General features: G+C 31.4%; 2 protein-coding genes across 2 annotated transcripts; one reads left to right on the top strand and one right to left on the bottom strand.

Annotated features, from left to right (window-relative positions):
* Nucleotides 1-147: 147 nt before the first annotated feature.
* On the top strand, nucleotides 148-1,208 carry LOC145753517 (arylamine N-acetyltransferase, pineal gland isozyme NAT-3-like). The gene is made up of 3 exons (XM_082569920.1): nucleotides 148-477; nucleotides 568-751; nucleotides 817-1,208. Exons 1-3 carry the CDS (start codon nucleotides 148-150, stop codon nucleotides 1,206-1,208), a joined length of 906 nt encoding a protein of 301 aa, XP_082426046.1.
* Nucleotides 1,209-2,194: 986 nt separating this feature from the next.
* Nucleotides 2,195-20,269, bottom strand: LOC145753516 (homeobox protein Meis1-like). Its single transcript, XM_082569919.1, has 12 exons — nucleotides 20,141-20,269; nucleotides 19,706-19,992; nucleotides 16,922-17,063; nucleotides 16,363-16,419; nucleotides 15,268-15,318; nucleotides 14,771-14,908; nucleotides 10,897-11,080; nucleotides 8,083-8,231; nucleotides 6,622-6,698; nucleotides 3,429-3,487; nucleotides 3,174-3,281; nucleotides 2,195-3,099 (listed from the first exon to the last, which is right to left on the bottom strand). Exons 1-12 carry the CDS (start codon nucleotides 20,156-20,158, stop codon nucleotides 2,780-2,782), a joined length of 1,590 nt encoding a protein of 529 aa, XP_082426045.1. The 5' UTR covers nucleotides 20,159-20,269; the 3' UTR covers nucleotides 2,195-2,779.
* Nucleotides 20,270-21,047: the final 778 nt, after the last annotated feature.

Below are 21,047 nucleotides of genomic sequence, written 5' to 3'. Positions count from 1 at the left end.
ACGCCTATGATTATTACATCCTTTATTACTACGTTTACTATATTCGTTATAGCTTCAATTCACCTTATCGAAAACGGCATGGACATTTAGGCTCATAGGGCAAAGTATTCGTACACATAAATAATTACCGAAGTTTTATATAGAAATATGAACGTAGAAAGCTATCTTGAAGTAATGAAATATACTGGATCAACAAAACCGACTTTAGACAATCTTAAGGCATTGGTTTTTGCACATAAACTAAACGTACCTTTTAATACTTTGAGATGTATATTTCCATCAAAAGTAGTTTTGGATTTGAATAAGAGTTATAACCACGTTGTTGAGAATAGAGAAGGGGGAATGTGTTATGAGATAAACATGCTGTTTTCATGGTTGCTTGACAAGTTAGGCTTCAAGTCTTATTTAGTCAATTCAATGCTTTACAAACCTGAAAATAAAACGTTTACAAAGTCACATTTTCATATGGCAATACTTGTAAGTAGTAACGTGTTTTTAAAAAATCACAACTTTTTGCAGCATAAGTAAAGAAATCAATCAAAATCCAGCAACAATTATTGTTTATAGGTTACTCTTAACGAAGAACGCTACTTTGTTGACCCAGGGTTTTATTTGTTCGGGCCAATAAGAGTTGCACACATGTCATATTATAACGACCATTTTTTTGCTTATCGCTGTAAGGAGTTTTCTGAAAAAGGCGGGAATTGGATGGAACTAGAAGAACATAAAAAGACTATTTTAAATTCTAAACGTAAGACAATTTAATCCATTTTAAAAATTTAAATTACCTTTTAAACAAACAATTTTGTTGTTTAGACCAAATTATAACAGAAGGCCCTTCAGCTAGCTTTAAAATCTGTAAAACTGATCCAAAATGCTTGGAACCTAATTCAAATCACTGGAAAAGAGTTTTGATATTTTCACTTTCACCAGAACCTGTTAAAGCCTTTGAAGACGCTTTAAATCATCATTTAAACAACCCCAAAAGTTTTTTTCAAAACAATATAATCATATCAAGATTTGAGAACACCCTTTTCTCTAGAATACTTGAATTAGAAGGTACTACTTACCAAGATATTGAATGTATTGACCCAATTACCTCCAAAGTTCAATTTTCAAAATGTTGTTCAACTAATTCTGATATTGCAGATGTGGCTGAAAAATACTTTGGGTTAGATGTTAATCATCCAATCAAGTTCTTTAAGTAATTCAAACCTAAGTCTTTTGAATAAAACAAGATAGTTTGAGCCAAATTTTGTTAAACTTTTATTTTTTTACGTTTTTACGTAATAATTCGTACTGTTGTTTTTATTAATTTAACTCATCCGCAAATAATACAATTAAATCTGTCTCTAGAGTTTTTTAATACAGTTCTTTAACCGTATGGATTTGTTTTAATTAAAATATATTCAAAAACAAACACAAATATTGTTACCTAATATCAAACACTATAAAAAAAGGGACCAATATTCAGAATAAAATGCTGGACTTGTAGGCAGTTTACCAAAGCCAATAACTATGAATCGTAAATTTTACGTAACCAATATAATTAGTCAGTTCTGCTGTTTCTGATTTACAATCATATAAAACATATAACATAAATTCTGTTGGTCTTGTAACAATGAATAGACTAATTGCTACAGCTTATTTCTACCAAACTACAAAGCCACTGTTGTTACGTAACAACAACGCTAAGGAATAGCCAGACGATGATTGCACATACTTGCTTGCTTTTAGAGAAAAACCACGTGTTTTGCTCAAGGAAAAAATGGCCTAAAACTTCTTTAAACTAATACCTACGTTAAAGCTTGTGCTCATAATTAAGCACTTTAGAGTTACAATTGTATTTTAAATATGAATAAATTAACAAAGTGTTTATTTTAGACCTAAATATTTATAGTTATAGTCTACATAGTTTTGGATAATGCTAATAGGACCAAAAAGTATTGGGAAATTCGATGGTAACTAGAAAAAGTAATAAATAACTTTAACAATCGCTACTTAACTTTATCGAAACGTTTCTTAATTTTTTGGATAAATTATTTTGAAGTTTTAAAGTTTTATTTAACATCAAAAAATTCAAACAAAACTTACTTCATAGAAAACACATAAAATTCGAAAAATATATAAGAATAAAATCTTTTTGGCGTCGATAAAAGTAGAGTAGTAGTAGTGTCACAATTGTGTCAGGGCCTCATTTAAAAACACAAAAATTAACATGATTATTTTGGTTGTACTGCATTTAAAAAAAATTGCGGACAAAAAAATTGATTTTTCGGAGTAGGAAAAATTGCACCTAGTCCCGAAACGAGTCGCGAGCGCCCACTGGCGGCCGACAAATTTTACTTTAAAACATCTTTGGCTCGAAGCGGGTGAAAAAAAAAACAGAATAAAATAGTGAAAAAAACAGGGGTACCGCTACAAGATTTTTCTATTACACTCACAATGACAACAACTATGGCGAAAAGGAAAACACACACAAGAACGCCGCTAGGTGAAGCTCGAATAAATACGCAGACGTCACACTACATTGGCACGTGACGTCATCACCACGTGACATGACGCAATTGGCAGAGGTAGCAAAAAGAAAATGGAACCATAATATAAGGGGTGCTTTAAGCCTGTTAATTATCGCTAAAAATAGGTACAACAAGTGGAAAATAAATCATTTTAAAGAGAAATTTACTAATAATAAATAGCAAGGTTTTTCCACATGTTGTACTGGCTTTAAATTTTAGGAAAAAATTACGTAATTTTGGGAATCCAATTTTCACTAATGCTAGCAGTGGCCTAACATATGCGCTGACATATCAGCTGGGTTCATAGAGCTTTGACTGGGGTGTAAATGATGCCCGTGGTGCATCCCCGCTTGCCCCGCCGCTGCCGCTGCAGCAGCCGCATGGTGGGGCATCATCATTGCAGCAGCCGCCGCTGCCGCATGGTGGTGCGGGTGGGTCGACGGGAGGAGCATGGCTTGTGAGGACGGCCCACGAAGCTGGGGGTGAAGTTGATGGGGCGGCATGCTAGAAGGAGGGTTAAATGAACTGTTCATTGACATGTGTTGAGCTGCCATCATGTCAGCAGGCATTCCTTGAAATCCTGAAAAAAATTAAAAATTTTAATAAAAAAATTTCAAAATTTAAAATGTGACAAACAAAAATTTAAAAACTTACCGGTTGGCCAGCCTGGATGTCTCATAGCCATATGAGGTGATTGTCCATCCATTAAAAACCCGCCCATGGGCTGGCCGTCTGGGCTGTAAGGACCCATTGCGTTGCTTACTAAAGTATAAGGAAAATATTATAATAAAAAAAATTGGAAAAAATTTATTTAAAAAAAATTGAATAAAATTAAAAAAATTTATTTAAAATTTTTTTTTTTACATAGAAATTATTAAAAATAGATACATAGATATCATAAAATATTACCTGCGCGATTTGATTGGTCAATCATAGGTTGAACTATTCTTCTTCTAGCATTAATGAACCTGAAAAAAATTATTTACATTGAAAAAATATAAATTAAAAACTAAAAAAAAAAAAAAATTGTTTTATTATGTATTTAGATTACCCAGGTATAATACCTAAGTGTATAAAAAATGAAAGTAATTTTCTTTACAATACTCAATCTTACTTAACTGGCAACCCTAAATACACCTTCTAAAAAATATAAATAGAAAAAACTGACTCATATGCAGCTATGTAAACAATACTACTTAACTACAAGCAAAAAAACGCGCCAAAACAAAGGTCACTATGACCTTTTATTATCCATCACTAACGGAAGACGGGAAAGATTAGTCTCCCTGTCACGTGACACAGCGTCGCGCGACGCCTCATTTCGTCACAAAGGCCAAGTCGCGCTTGGTTGACTTTGAGGGGAAAATTGGAGATCGATGGGTCGCGAAATTCGGGCGCAAAACACGAAAACAAAAAAGTTCTGTAAACTTATTGTTGTTTTTAAGTAGTCGAGGTCTCGGTCGAGTGACAATGAAGTAACCGATTAACAAAATGATGTTTTCTTAGGGGGCTTGTTTTTGTTGTATAGAAAAGGGGGTTAAAAGACCCCAAAAAGGGGATAAAAACACGTGTTCAAAAAATCGTAAATTAAAAGTGAAACCATAAATTTTGATTTTGAAATAAAGTTTAATGACGTCATGAAGAAAATAATGTTTAAATGACGTCATCACATTACGCCACGTGACCCTAAAACATCTTAACATCGTTGGCCCGAATCGTCGACGAAAGACAGATCATGAATTTGACCTTTCGAGCGGCCCCATTGACCCCGACCACGTGTTTGAAAGTGAACTTTGAAGTTCGAAGAAAAGATAAAAAGGTGAAATGATTCAAGTTACCGAAAAAGTCGTTATTTTTAGAGTTTTAATTTGCACATTTAAAATGAGGTTTTTAGATTGAAATGTTTAGATACTTTTTTAAAATATTCTGTTTTTAGTATTTTTATTTTAAAAATTATTTTTAATTTTTTTTATATATAAGATATCGATTAAAAAATACAAAATTTTTAAAATTATTTTTTATTAATTTTACAGCTAACTGCCTGATAAAAATACTAAAAAAATGAATTATCTATTTAAACCTTGATTGAAACTTTGAAAAAGGGTGAACTTTTTACATCAAAAGACATTTTTTTTGTTATGACATTACTTAATATTCATATCATTAACACTTTACTATTTTAACGCTAAATCTGTCGTTAACATTAACATATAACAAATCCTGTCTAAAAATCACGACCATAATAGACAAAACATTATTAGAAATATTTTTTAAAGTCATGCGAACTTATTTTCGTTTAAAAAAAATTTATAATAATTTTCGAAAATTTACAATTTTTTGCCGCCGCACGGTAGCGCTCAAGCGCAAGCTCGTCAAAAAAATTGTTCGTAAAATCGCCAAACTGTCTGTAATACAGAGAGCCTAAGTACGGGCAGTCAGCCATAAAACCTAATAGCTGCAATAATCTGATTACCTGTGTTGTGCAACGTCGAAGAGCGATTAAGTGCGGCTTTATTCTATGAAAAATGCACGAAAAATGTAAAGCGCTTAAAGCTATTAGCCCACCTAGGTGGTCCATAGGTAAGGCAATAACGGTGATCAGAGACCGTATGCTGTATTATAATAGGCCCAAATGAGCCTCAATTTTTAAATATTTTATCAACCGTTTATTTTTACGCCGAAATTCGCCGAAAAAAAAACTGACAGGGAATTAAAAATTGGATCGTAGGCGGCCCGATGTTTGCTTAAAGGCGGTACTAATTGTGACGTCACAATACGTACGACTCCGCCCGATTGTTATAGCCTGTCGGGCGACAATAGCGGGCCGTTGTTTGGACAGAAATGTGCAGCCGAAAAAAAATTTGTTTGCCAAGCGAAAATTCAGCTAGTTTTTTTATTCCCGACGGCGATTTATCGTTCTGTTTTCGGTTTAACTTAACAAAAACAGCGTTTATAGACACCCAAAGCTGCTGGTCCCCCTATTACACATACCCTGGCGTCTACGCGGCCGAAACAACAAAGAAATGTAATGGCCCGTGACTGGATGACCCCCCTCTGACCCTAGCGGCCCATAAGCGATGTTTGTTTAATTTCCAGCCGAGCAAAAATCACTACAAGATTCACACGCATGCATTGAGCCAATACAAACAAAACAAAACGAATCGTTGTGAGTTTAACGAAAGCAAAACTGATTTAAAATCGCAAAAATTTGAAAACTGTCGCGCCAAAAAAAAATTCCAAAAATTTTGAAAAAAAAAACAAAAATTTCTAAATAATAATTTTTGAAATCGTCCATAAGCTAAAACACGTGGCCTAGAAATTAAAATCTTGTTTTTTTCGTGATACAAGCGGTTTTCAAAGCTCGTTACGCTCATTAGACCACCTGTAAATTTGCGGGGGATTCTAATGTAATACTGGTCTTATATGACTATAAGAACTCTACCTTATACGATAGATCTTATCAGAACGGGCTCTCAAAATATCGGAAATTACTAAAAAAGGTGAATTTTTTATTGAAATTGGAAGCTTTAAAGCCAAGTTTAAAGTTTCAGCTATTTTAAAGCAGCTGGCTACGCGTGGTTTGGATGTATATGGGTAAATAATATCGGTAAACAAAAATAATATTCGCTTTCTTAATTATAACGAGCCAAAAAACGCGTTTTTTATAGGAGAAAAATGCATAGCTATATAACATCATGGTGGTCTTTTGCTTCAAAATCTTATAATTTAAACCTATTTTGTTATAACTTCGCGGTACAAATACACTAACACCACATTTTTAATCTGTTGCCAGTAAATTAAGTCAACTTAATACAGTATATATATTACTAAACACCATATAATGTAATTATAACAAATTTTTTCACAAATTTTAACTTTTAAAGGCATTGTTTTTTATATAGATATATTATACACTATTCCGTATATCGCCTTAAGGTCTGAATTTTAGCTCAAAGTTACGTAAAAAAATCAAAAACTTAACCTCCCAAGTTGATAATCCCTGAACAAGGTTAACTTAACTTGAGAACGAGTTTAAATTTCGCCGAAAAACGCTTGAAAATCACGATCAAAAGAGTAACAAATAATTCTGATTATTACTCACCAGTTGTTGACTTGTAATATAGTGAGGCCTGTCTGATTGGCAAGTGACTTCTTTTGTTCTTCTGATGGATAGGGATGCTTAAAATAGATAAAAAAAATAGATTTTATAATACATTAATTTTTTTTTACTTTTCAAATTAAAAATTTTTTTTTCAAATATTTTTTTTTAATTAAATTTTTTTCTTAATTTTTAAAAATTTTTACATTGTTCTTTTATTACACTATGCAAACGCTTTGTTACACATTGTTTTAAACATGGCACTGAGAAATTCCATTGTTAAAATGTTTCGCATAGACTAACATTTACATTGTTACACATAGTTTTCCATACTACCATGTGCAGAGAATAGCATTGTTACATAAGCCTAATACTAGTAGCATAAAAACGCAAGACATTAGCATTGTTAAACATTGTTTATTTACCATGTCAGACCCATTGTTATTATATACACGAAAACTGCATTGAAGTGATAATAGGTTTTATAAGTGTAAGTGTATATGCGTTGTCTTAAACGAATTTCTCAATAAAGTAAAGATGTTATCTGGGCTTATAAACCACCTCCCGTACTGATTAAACGAATATTTAGGGAGAAAAAATAAAATTTTTATCTCTGTAAATGTTAAGTACAAAAAAAAAAGTTTTAAAATGAATTTTAGAAAAAAAAAATTTAGTATTAAAACTAATAAGATGTGAGAACCGTAAAAGTAACAAGAACTGTATGTATTAAATATTGCGATTACAAAAATGGTAATAATAATCTATATTTGGATATAGCCTAAAGTGATTATAGAGTTAGAATATATTTATAAAAATGAGTCAATTTTTTTTGAAGGGTTCAGTGTATGATTAAAACTAAAATTAAAAAAAAAAAATTTTTCTTGGTTTGTGAGCCTTCCTCACAAGCCATGATTTTTTTATTTTAATATTTTTCGTAACTCTAGTAACTTAATTCCCAAAATAGGCTCAATATTTATATTTACATTCGTCGTAATTTACAGAAAATGCAAACCACCTGTTTAATATTAGCAATCAGATTTAGGCGTAAAATTGCAATTTCTCACATAATGGCAAAGCACAGAATTGTACAAAAGTGCTATCAGTATATAACCCATTTGTACTACTTAATTTAATAGCACATTAAACATTAAATATTTTTAAGTATATTATATATTACTTTATGCTTGTAGGCTTAAGGTATTGGGTTTTGGATATATTTATGTACGCTTGGTAGGCACGCAAAACTGATCATCTATATAATGAATTAGACAAGCGAATAATGGTTTAAGTCCAATGGGATTTCGAAAGCTGAGTGACATATCCAATTCTAAGCGAAAAGTCGTTTTTTTTGACAAAGTTGATTAACTAGTTGATTGGATTTTGAATTTAAAAGTTTTTTTTTACGATTTTTGTTTTTTCTTTATTTTTAAATTGGGTTTTTAAAAATTTTAAATAACTTCTTACTGTTAGGTTTTGGAACAGCCAGGCTCTCATTATATTGGTGGCCTGTTTAGGAAAAATCCCCCTTTTCTTTTGCTGGGGCTTCTTTCCGGGGTCCGAATCGTCTTCCTGCCCCCCTTCTCCGGAATAGGTGCTCCCTTCTAGCGTACTCCCTAAAAAAAAAAAAATTAACAAATAATAAAGATTCGAACCCAAGACCTCAGGACAAAAATTTCAAAAATTAACGTAATCTAAAATCGATAGAACGCATGTTCCATGACGTCATAGTGCAGGGGATAATCACCCTTGCGCGTACAACCACCGCAGCTGGACTGGACACTTTTGATGGATGGTCAAATAATGTTGTGGCAGCTGCGAGCTCTTGATATTGGCCTTAAGCAATATTAAGCGACAATAATATTAACGTTAGCGTAGTTAAGGAAATTACTGGACATTCTTTTGGGCTCGATTTTAGGTGAGAAATTAATAACAAATCGAACTGCCGTTTGTTGATACAAAAATAGGAGGTTTTTCTTTTAGTTATAGAGAGTAATAACACGGTTGGAATACAAAAAAATTTAAACTTTTTGATGTTAAAATGCGTAAAAAATTAATAAATAAATATTAAACCACAATTTTTTTCTAAAATTAAAAGTAAAAAAAAATAAAAATCCAATTTTTTTTTTAAAAGCCCCAATTTCATATAAAAGCAAAAACAACCAAAAATCTAAATGCATTAGGAATTAAACATAACCTTCTTTTATAACAAAAAAAAATACATTTTACTAATCAGTTTTTAATATGCGTATCGCGTTTTAATAAGCCCGTAAAATTGTGTTCAAAAGATCATTGATTAACTGTTATGTTTTGAAGTAAGTAGGTCAAACATGCAGATTAAGCGACGTTATTATTTAAACGGATGAAACAATGTAAGGATAATGTAAATGCAATGTATTTGCACAACAAATTAGGCCCCACAGGGAATTCTAATATACTTGTAATCCCTATTAGCCAAACATATTTTAAACCATTTATCCTTATTCTGAGAAGATTGTATAAACAGCTCAAAATCCTTGCTACCCCGACCCAGTTTTGAGTTAGTTTAGAATAAAATTGACCCCGTAACATACCCTGAAATATTATTAAGCAAACTGCTGATTGTTTTAAGGCTCATTAAAAATATTAAGATTCTATATATAACGGAGCTTAGTGGAAGATATATTAAGATGCCCCATTTATAGGCCTACAAATTACATAAAACTACCGTTTGTGGTGCGTGGGTAAATTATCACAGACAAATATTAGTTAAGAGTTGCAATCAAGTTATGACAAATACAATACTGACTATAGAGCGGGCTATCGACTAGTACACCATAATACTTGGTAAATTAAGGCTGCTGTAAGACTAGAAAAAATACGTTTTTGTTGCTTATTTATTTTTTTAGCGGCCCCCAATTTAAAACTAATTAGTTGTAATAAGTTATGTCATTCTAAATAAGGTCCGCCATTGTGCTTATACATTTCAACACGTAATCGTCCCCAAATACACTTTATTCTGCCCCTAAATAAACAATCAAAACAAAATGGCGAGAATGGGGGACAATATGGCCGATTTGGGGGCATCTACGTCACGTTTTTTGGTAAAAATTTTGAACAATCGTGAAGCGGTTTGTGCAGACGCAAAGTTAATGGTCCGAATAATAAAAAATGCTTTTCGCGATTTAATTTCTATCGCAAATAGCGGATACACCGGTTCGGTACGGATCCAATGCGTTTTAAAGGTGTCACCGCATTGAGCAGTGTGAGAATAAGCGTTAAGTTGTAAAAACAAACGAAATATGACACCGTCGGCCGATATTTGCAGGGACGGGAAAAAGTTCACCAAAAGTTCGCGGAATCGGCCGAGATCGTCGGTGTCTAACATAAACAAACTAAGAAAATGCGAAAGACAAAAGAGGAATGTTAAGAAGACGGGCAAACAATTAAACACCCGTGCCATTATCCTAACTCCGATTCCCTTCCTTATCAGCGCGATAATCTCACCCTATGACGTCACTAAAAATTAACCCGACAAAAAATCAGTCGACCGTGTAGAATCACGTGATTACAAGACAATCAATCAAAACGGGACCTCATTTAATAGTCATTTGTTTTAAAAAAATCGAAAATTTTTTGCATATTATTCTCGATTATGACGACACAATTATAGATTGTCGGCTCACAAATGCAAGGATATCAATAATTCGCGCGCGCACTGAGCCACAGCCGTGTGTGTGTGTTATTAATGCTTATTCTGAACCCGCGGCGGTCTAATGCATATCTCCTTGCTCGAAACGAAGCAATTCTATTACCCGTTCATTAAATATTCATGTGTTCCTCGATTTAATGGATCCCAATGTCTACGACGACGCGGTCACGTGGTTAGGCGGCGTCATAGACCACGTGACCCGACCTAGTCGCTTTAAAAAGGGGTTGGAAAACAATTAAGATAGATCCGCGACGCTAAATCCCATTATCGGGTTGTAGCGCAAGGTTTATAATATCCTCAAGGGAGTTGGGCTCAGGTTTTAAAGCCTAACTTGCTTCTCTTTTAACAGCAAACGACCTAAGCTCATTGGACAACATTTTTTGGGCGATATCATGAAAAATTCACTAGAAATCGATGTTGCTATTTGCAAATAGCAAGACCTTAAAGCCCTTGATAATTGGGATAGAATACGGCTTATTATTAGCCAATCGGATCATGTTAATTTAAATGTGATGACATTCAATTGTGAAATAAATTAAATTTATTTTATTTAAAAAAATATTATTTAGTTTTTTATTTTTTTTGCCAACCTGTTGGACTCGAACTGTCTGCACTGTGATGGTGTTGTATATGGGGAGGCCCCTGAATCGCTGATGACGATGTGTGATGGGGGTGTGACGTCATCGAGTTGCCCCCCATGACGGACTGAAGAACACTGACGGGGTCCTGATGGGTTTGGCGGGGGGTAGAGGAGGCATCGTGAGGGTAAAAAGACTACAAAAAAAATTAAAATTTTAAATTAAAAAAAAAATTAAATAAAAATTTCGCAAGAAATAAATAAAAATTAAATAAAAATATTAAAAGGTCTTTGAAAACTACAAAAAAACGGCTTGAAGTCGGCGTATTTAGTCATTTAGGCTTGGCCTTTAATAACATAAACATCACAACACAAAATTTAAACCCGGCCAGGTGCAAAGACCTAAATTCTGTTATCTATAAATCTAAAAATCTTACCATTTTAATGATTTTTACCTAATTTCTACCCAAAAATATAACATTTAAAGCCCAATTATAATTTAATTTCCTTATTTCTTGCTATAGTACAATACTAGTGCATATACATTAGAAAAAATCGACTACTCGCTTAACAATGTATACTAAAAATAAAAATTTGATATTAAAATTAATGTTTTTATATCGAAGTTATTTAGTTTAAATTAATTCTAATGCGATTAAACATATTTGATTTTTGTTTTACATGGAAGCGCATTGTAATATAACAGGTGCAGGCGACATAACGTCATTAATTCCTTATTATGACATCATAATATCATCCTGAATCAAGTATTGATTTTTTATGTGCAAATTAATTCAAAAATGTAAAAAAAAATAAACTAGAATGTTAAACCTTAGAAGTAAATACTTGAATATTACTGATAAAGTCAAATTTATACAGCCCAAAAAATACAATAGTTAAAGGCGGGTAAAAGTAAATAACCCTATAACAATAATATCTTTATTCAGTGTTACAAAATAAATAAAATAATACCTAATCTTATATAAACAAAATATATGTATAAATATATCATAAAATAGTGTTTAAATTATATTTTTAATTAAATAATAAACCAAAATTCATTTATTTTTCTGTAAGGCAGATTTTTTTTATGTATAAACTACCTAGTTTAATATAAGTGTGTAATATTTTATAATATTATTTTTAAAAACAAGGTATGCATAAAACATTTCGTTTATGTTTGGAAAAGATCTCGTTTTAAGATACGACCTCGGATATACTTTATTTGAACCCAGTTTAAAAATAAAATAATTTAAAATTTAATGTGTAATTTTACCAAAAAAAAAATAAATTTATAAAAATTTTAATTTTTTGTTTTTCAAACAATGTATCATAGCCCTACTGGTCAACAAACTCTTTATTATATAACGTTGACCCGAAAATTTCACAACAAAGTAGTGAGTAGAACTGTTAAATAGTTGTTAAATGATATCATCATTATAACGTTGGCGCAGCAGGTCACGTGACACAAATAACCGCTACAAAATTTCCACTATCAAAATGAACAACTCGCGCAACACGTTGTTACCAATAAAAATGGCAACTATTTTTTGTGTTTTTTATGTTTTTTTCATTTTTAAATATAAAACTGATATTTTTATTAATTATTAATCATTAAAGGATATTTATAGAACAAATAGATGATATCATGGCTCTGTTTTTAGGTAATATTTGACATCGTGCCAAGTCGTTAGACAATAGACATCGCGCCTTGGCAAAACAAGACATAAAAATCATATTTTCCAATTAAGTCCGAATCGTTGTGTAAATAACAACACGCCCAGTCTAGTTTACTGAAAAAAAGGGCTAGAAAAGCAAAATAGCGTGCCTGCCGTTGTTTCTAGCCTAACTAAAATCAACAGCATTGTCTTTATGTAAACTTACGTCAATCAGGGACTGTGTATTAAGCACTTCACTTCAGAAGCGCGGCCCGCGTTTTAACATCGACATTAATTATTATCCTGGCGGCCTTAGGTCACTCGAAACGCGGCCAAAGTTTGCTTAGCGACGCGGCGTTGCGAAAGTCAATATTTAGACATATATGTAACAATATTAAGAAAGTCAAAACATGCGTGAAAATTTGTGTGTTATCAAAAAATGCGACAGCGTTTTTAAATACATGTAATCGCAGAAATTAACACCACTTTTCGTTATTTAAAAACACTTAAATTTAAAAGCATTGTATGTTAATTAGAACTGCAAAAAACAATTTTTTTTCCAAAGAATTAAAAAAAAATAACAAATTGAAAGTCTGTCTCAAATTAACGTCTCCCAAAAAATGTTGTTTATTTTTGATAACCCAAATTTGAATAGAAATTGTACAAGGTTGTAAATCACACACGACCTACATGTTATAAGGTATTGTTGGTTGTAGCCCGACTTGTTAAACAATGTTATCAGTCCGAGACATGTTTTATGTAAGGGCACAGCGCGCTGTGTTTTTGATAATCGAAATATAAGCACCCTTTCAAAGAAAACAGGCGGCTTTTAACTGGTACCTATAATAATGGGTAAACATAATTGAACGTGGCAAGATGAGGTGACATTTTTTAACGGGTATTACCCCATAACAGCGGGTTCGAATCCCAGCAAAGGTAATTTTAAAAAATGTTTTAAAACATTAAAATATAACGCCTAAATACGAAATTAATGTTTTTACGAAATATGACGTCATAATATCACGTGATTTCGCCGTAATGACCCTTATATTAGTCAGTATTAAGACTTTTTGTTATCACAATTTTCGCTTTCGTTTAAACCGTGTAAAAATGTCATAAAAACTTGAAATAAATTTCCATAACAAGTTTTAATTACGATTTTGTTTTATGTTGTGGGTCGTAAAGTTGAATGTTTGCCTACTTTTAGGAATGTGGACATTTCAATAAAATAAAATATAGACGGTTCAAAGTACAAAAATAAGAAGGCGTTTTCGAATTTCGAAAATAACTTTTTAATTTCTAATTTTAAACACAAATAAAAAATAATTAAAAATAAAAAATTTTAATCAAATTTTTTTAAATTTTTTTGTTTTTGAAATTGTGTCATTTTTGTCTCTTGAGAACAACATCAAAATATCAAAAACGCCTTTGATCTTATTCGTCGGTTATGACGTCACAACCAATAACGTGACGTCATCGATTATTAATATTGTTTCAAAAAAGCGCGGCGGCAAGATGAAAGGAAAAATTCTTTAATTAAGAAATATTTTTTGTTTGCTTTTTTGTATAAGATTTATGGCTGTAAACGACACTAGCAAATGTTTAGCGTGTGTTTTAATTAATAAGCAAATACCCTCAGCAAGCGGCAATTTTAACCAACAACCAACGGTTAAAACACTTTTAAAAGTTAAATCAATTTTCTAATTTTTTTTTTTTTTTGTAAAAGTTTTGCATTTCCAAAAAAAAAAAATTTTAAATATTTTTTTTTATAGTAAGTATATGTAAAAGTTATAGCTAATAAATACTGATAAAATAGTCAAAACAATTTTATTATCAAGTCAACACCTTTTCTTAAAACTTAGTATTTATTTTCTTTTTTATTAACTTTTGTTTCGTTTAGTTTTTATTAACCTATTAAAAAACGTTTTAAATTCGACGAAAAAAATATAAATCAATTTCAAAACTAGTAGCACAAGTTTTAAAATAGACCTATTTTTAGATATAATACTACGTCACATACCCTGTTATAACTCTATTAATAAACCCAAAGGTCTAACAACTAGATATATATTTAAAGTCCTTTAAAAATACACAAAATATAAATTTAAAAATTTTCGAAAACCTTAACCAAAAAAATTAAAAATTTTTAGCATAAAATAACACAATTTGCCCTCCATTTTGCTATAATAAACCACCCCTTACAACACACTTAATAAGTTTGAACCCTACCTGGTCAGATTTTCCATCTAAACTTTCAGTTTTTGAGGGCATTCCACCTTCTCTATCGTCTATAACTAAATCTATTGGCATTTTTCCTTTCAGGCAATTAATATAACGCGATGTAAAATTTTGACATAACTCGTGCACCTTAAAAAAAAATTAAAATATTTTTTAACTATTTTTTTTAAGAGTAAAGCAATAGCGTTTATAATAAGAAAAAAAACAAGTCCGAAAAAAAAATTTTAAAATCCTTTTTAATATTTTTTAAAATATTATTATGCAAGTAATTATTTTTTATTTAAAATGCTTTAACATGTATTACATAAATAAAGCTTGTTAGGGATATCATATAACATCAACTATACGACAAAACCTTAGGCAGCTTGAATTTCTGAATATCCAAATTACATAGCTCAACGTAATTTGATTGCATGAATATTATTAAATAAAAAAAAAATGTTTAAAAATTTGTTAAAAAAAAAAATGTTAAATAATTTTTTTTTTACCTTTTCTAATTCTAGTAAGTGGAATCTTAAAACTTGGATTGACAAAATCATCTAAAAAATAATAAATAAAAGGTATAAATTTAAGATATATTTTTTTAAATTGAAATCGGAAAAAAATTGTTTTGTAAATTCTTAAAATTATAATTAATTTTTTTTAAATAATAAGTTAATTTTACAGGAAAAAACATTTAAATCTTTATTTATTTTATTTAAATTTTTAACCAAACGCCTATGAGCATTCCCAGATTATGTTATAAGGCTGCTAATTAATCACAATTTACATAAAAAGTGCGTTTCCTTAAACACCTAGGCCCATTGTTCCTAAATTTCCATGAATGCCCTGGCTTAGGAAGCAATGAAAATTGATATGGCAAAAAAATGCCAAAAAATATACAAGTATTACTCGTTCGGAACAAGTTATAACATGTTAGAGTGTATATAGCATGTTATTGGATATTTAATATTAAAAAAAATAATGCTAGTTTTTTTGAAATAAATTAAATTTAAAAGTTTAGGAAAAAAATTAATAAAAATGTCCAATTTAAAGTTTTTTTTATATTTTATGCAATTTCAAATTTGTTCATTTTTTACTAACTTAACTTTATTAATTTTTATATTAATTTTAAATACATGATATTATACAATTTTACCATTTTTTAATATAAATAAATAGTTATAAATATAGTTATCACAATATCAATCATTTTCAAAAAAATCCAAAATTAATTTTAATAAATCTAAAAAACTGTCAAAATTTCCAGGATAGAAGATATAAACTGGCATATTAAAACACATGTAATCAACAATTTATATTAATTAAAGTTGACACAGGAAAATATAAGTGTCGTGGTATTTTTATAAAGTTAAACCAGGGTCTTATTAGATTACCTGTTATAATTAATTAAGCATAATAGATTTTTAAATGATGGTCTGAAAATTCCCACAGTGGATAATTATGGAAAAACCTATGTCTATTTTTTAACTTTTTAATTATTGGTAATTTGTATAATAAATATGATTTATATATAGTTATGATTTTTTATGGATTTCAAAAATTATTTTTTTATTATTTTTTTTAATAAAAAAAATACTTACTAAATTATCTATTTCGTTATTCGGGTCGAACGTAATCGGTCTGTTGTCAGTCTGTATCTGCAAAAATCACAACAAAAACAGAAAATTAACTATCGTAAATATAAAAAATCGTAAGTGGAATATAATAACAAAACAACAACGTTTTTGTATATCGCGTATACGGCACGTCAGGCGACGTAAAGTTCACAGCGAGGTTACAAGTAAGTAGTATAGCTACAGGGGGTGTAGAAGTGCAATAAAAAACATGCGCCCGCTTTGCTAGCTGACCGAGAGGGCTTTTGAACTCTGTATGACACCATTTAAAGTAGGGTTGGACTTTTAAGACTCTTAGAATGATAATGAAAACTAGTTGACCAATTGGTTTTTGTTATATAGGCCGAATCTTGGGTATTTTCTACTTAAAACTTGCCTTTTGCTTTTGCCTTATTGGGGAAAACTTAAATTAAATAAAACTTATTACAAAAAATATTATAAATTAGGTAAATAAAAAGACTAAAAAAATCAAATATATATAATTTTTTTTTATATAAATCCCAATTTCTAAATTTTATTTTTTTACCTGTTTAGCAAAACAAGCTATGTCATCATTAAAAGAATCGGAAGAACAAATATCACCCCCTGTAACAGCGGGGTCACGTGGGGTGCAGGTAGCTAGCTCACATTTTTCAAACACTAGAGCTAGAAGGGGGAAAAGAGGGTGCCTAAAAAAAGAAAATAACATTTTCTAAAAAATGGGTCATTTTGTAGTAATTTTAAGGTTTAAATTTTAGCAACTTTTAATAAAAAAAAACTTTTAGTTCTTTTAATTGCTTAGTAGAAAAACTAAATTAATTTTTTGGAAACGCTGATTTTTACGTAAGAAAGAAATTTTTTGCTCAAAATGGAGTCGCAAAATTTAACGTTTACGCAATACACTTTAAAAAACATTTATTTTTTATGTCGTCCCATTACGGCTGACTGCCCAAGCCAACGTGTGACGTGTACAATTATCATTGTTAACGTCGCATGATGTCACAAGGGCCGAAACAATAGGATGACCGGGTCAAAAAATGCGCTGCTATCTCTGCATTTCAAGTTCTCACGCCTAGCTATACCTGATCACTGTATATTGGACTTGAAATCCTTTGATTGTCCTTTGAAGCGAGCGCGGATCGAAATTTTCTAGGTTATCAAGACAGGATTGATAAAAATCGATGCCGCCCAAAATTCCCACGCCGTAGCAACGCCAATAAACTTTTAAAATAGTCGCTTTCTGACATGCCCGATCAAGGATTAAAGGTTTCGGAATACGGCAATACACAATTCCCTGGACAAGTCAGAAACGACATTTCATTTCGTGTTTAATAAGCCTATTTGAGCCAGTTGGACAAAAATACCCAAAAATGATATAAAGAAAAATGTTTTGCGGTTTTGGTCGGGCAATACATGTAAAAATGTCTTTTAATATTGCGCCAAATATAGATTGGTTGTTGCTTACACAAATTGGCAATCCTTTGTAGATTTACACGATATTTTTCAAGTTGATATTTAAAAGGTCGTACAAAAATCCATAGCGTCAAATTTATGCCTTAGTGTTAAGCTTGAGGAATTACAAAACACCTTTTTCAAAGAGGCAACTTTAGCCGAATGTTATCCTTTAGTCGATGCGTCCATCTTCACATCGATTGAAACTAAACCGACCATAGATATCAGTACGTGACTAATAAATACGCGAATCTGCGGCAAAGTGAAGTCACCTACAGCGCTTGTGTTTTCATATACAATTAAACGGAAATTTGAAAACCAAATAAAAATCACAGCTTTTATTGATATTACTGGATCGTGTTATATTAGACGAAGTTAAGCGCGTAGTTTAGGTATAGGCTAAGTTGCAGATGCCTTAACGATTAAATCTTTCGGCACTTTGATTGTTAAACTATATGTTGGATAAATTAAAATCCTGCGCCTTTGAGATAAAGCCAAAACGAATGAACGACATTTAACACAAGAATAACTACACAAATTGAAATACATCTCCTTAGTCTTTAAGTGTATGGCCTTACATTGTAAATTACCATAGATTTAAATAAGTATTTTTTGGTAAGTAAGAGCTACTAGTTTTTAGTAGTTCTAGTAATACACAAACCAATGATATTTAAAAACTAGTTAAAAAAACTTGTGGAAATGCCCTAATTATAACTTTACCAGTTTCAATTTAAAACCACAAAGTTCTTTCCGTTACTAGTTTTGTAATCTTTACTGCAGAACCACGACCTGATTTCAGTGATTTGTTTGTTTATTTAACAACTTGCAATCAGCAGCAGGAAGTTTATTTAGTTAGCAAACGTGCGTGTTATTTTCCAGGCGATAATGAATTTGAACTAGGAATAAACAAACTAGTTTTTGCGCAACAACCATACAAAAACTTGGCTAACCCTAGATGCATACACACTTAACGAACAGTGATAGTCACGTGACCCTCTGGTTACAACAGTTAAGAAGATTATGTTTTGTTTATGTGTATAGCAGTTAAGACTTAACATCAACCACAACACATTATTACTACACATTCCTAAAACCTAAACACCACCTTTGAACATTGTACTTAGGCTATACTACATGTTATATATGTCCAATTTAAGTTTGGTTTTAGAAAATGTTGTGTTTTAATATTAAATGTAAATTAAATATTGTGATTTAAAGGGTAAAAAATTAAATTTATAAAGGCAAAAAAAGTTGTAAAAAATAAAATAAAAAACTATTAGTAAATTTTTTTATAACAATATGTAAGCTTAATAGTAGAAAACAGTAAAAATAGTAATTATATTTTAACCAAATATTATTAAAATTAAAAATAGTTTTATATTTTATATAATAATTCAAAATTTAGGCTAACAATACGGCAGTGCTTATGTTTTCAGTATATTTCAATTCAATAACTTAATATCAATTGTATTCTAGGAACTACATCCAACCTGGACAACAATAAAACACCCGCGCCATTTTGTTTATAAATTCAAACAGTATTTTTGTTTGACGTAAGCTAGCTTAACTAACAAAAGACGACAATGCCAGAACAGATATTTGCATATCTAAAACACACTTAATCGTTAATGAAATATTAATCAAATGTTTGTGAGAAATTATTCTCAGATTAAGAGCGATGTTTATATAACACCTTGCGTTTTCTAAACTGGCATTAATAATTCAGACTAAAAAGATAAATTTGATGCCAGAATTACAAAAGCGGCATTTCGAAATCCTTATCGACATTATACTGTACTAGATAGCAGGCTAACTGCATGTATAATTAAAATGCACGCGTTCTTTTAGGAGTTAAGTTTTAAATATAGTTGTTACTTACGAGTATATTCCTTCTTTGTCGCCTTTTAAATTGATTCGGTCATTGTCAGTGAGTCTATCGTCGATTGAACTTGAGTTATTAGTTGCTTGATGTTGCCCTTGCATAGGCGTTACGTTACCACTGGAACCGAAATGTGAAATGCCACCGGCCCCGTGCGGTAAATGCGAAAGCTGCGGCATCGCGCGATTTAAATCCCCGCCGTAGAGCCCGCCCGAACCCGATCCCGAGCTCGCCATATCACGAAGGTCGTTCATGCCGCCGAAATGGGAAATCGAGTCGTCGTACTGCTTTTAAAAGAAGATTTCTTATTAAATCACTGATTAACCAGCTTGTACTTGATTTACAACAGGTTACTATTTGTTTAGTAGCTTCACCATATAAATAGACCACTATTATATATTTACATTATTAGGTAATAAAACTAGTGTCACTTACACAAGTAGCCGCTGCCATTGTCAGACTAACTAACTAGAAATAATCACAATTTTTATTCACAGATATTAAAGCCTTAAGTGTACGCAAAGCCTGTAAAGTTAAACTGTTTTAAAATACTTGATACACAGCCTGGACAACTAGTCGAGCCTAACTGATACTTATAAATACTACTAGCACTATCCCCGGCTCTTTCAAGGCGCGCTCTCTCCTTTGCTTTTCTCTTTCTTGCGCGCTTCGTACAAAGACATAATTCCCTTTGTTTACCATCAATGATTATTGTTAATCGCGAATTAAAATAACATAAAATGTGCATTACTGATTCGTTGTTGCAAATTTAATTAACTATTTTTTAAACCCTGCCTATCTGACTAATAAATAAAGTAAATACCACAAACTTTGTAAGATTAATTTATTTTGTTTTTAGTATATCAGATTGACTGAAAAGAGTTTGGTTTCTAAGTCTAACTTAGCCAGGTGTCTGACAGAGCGCTAGCTTACGACTGAACGAGGTTATGTCTTTCGCACCCTCGCCATTCGCGGCATAGAAAAAAGAGCAGAGAGTATTAACGGTATATGCCTGATCATATTGGCTTATTTGGCTTGCCAGGATCTGAGCACCAGCCTTCGTATGATCGTACAGCTGTAACGCTTTATTACACTACATGACCGTAACACCCTTTAGCTTTCAAACAGGGGTACAGCTCTATAGGGGTTGGGTTACCACGTAAATAGTTACAGCAGTTCTGAATGACTTGGCCCTAAAGAATCTAGCAGCTAAAATCGTGCCTGGATTCTTATCAAAATAAACCCAATTGGCCGAAAAATTTGGCTCGTTGCAGATAGCTAAATCAACACAAGAGAGATTAGGATTAGCTTGCTACCCAACGGTCATCTGCCTATTTATAAG

This window comes from Corella eumyota, chromosome 5 (genome assembly GCF_963082875.1).
Source record: "Corella eumyota chromosome 5, kaCorEumy4.1, whole genome shotgun sequence".
NCBI classification, from domain to species: Eukaryota; Metazoa; Chordata; class Ascidiacea; order Phlebobranchia; family Corellidae; genus Corella; species Corella eumyota.
This window is presented reverse-complemented; position numbering and strand designations above follow the sequence as displayed.

What these genes read in the sequence shown, in the direction of transcription:
- LOC145753517 (XM_082569920.1), top strand. Translation starts at nt 148, where the DNA reads ATGAACGTAGAAAGCTATCTTGAAGTAATGAAATATACTGGATCAACA. An exon ending in ATTTTCATATGGCAATACTT is followed by an intron (nt 478 to 567) that starts GTAAGTAGTAAC and finishes TATTGTTTATAG; the next exon opens with GTTACTCTTAACGAAGAACG. An exon ending in GACTATTTTAAATTCTAAAC is followed by an intron (nt 752 to 816) that starts GTAAGACAATTT and finishes TTTGTTGTTTAG; the next exon opens with ACCAAATTATAACAGAAGGC.
- LOC145753516 (XM_082569919.1), bottom strand. An exon ending in TAGATGGAAAATCTGACCAG is followed by an intron (nt 11,081 to 14,770) that starts GTAGGGTTCAAA and finishes TTTTTTTTGTAG; the next exon opens with TCTTTTTACCCTCACGATGC. An exon ending in TGACCAATCAAATCGCGCAG is followed by an intron (nt 3,282 to 3,428) that starts GTAATATTTTAT and finishes CTTATACTTTAG; the next exon opens with TAAGCAACGCAATGGGTCCT.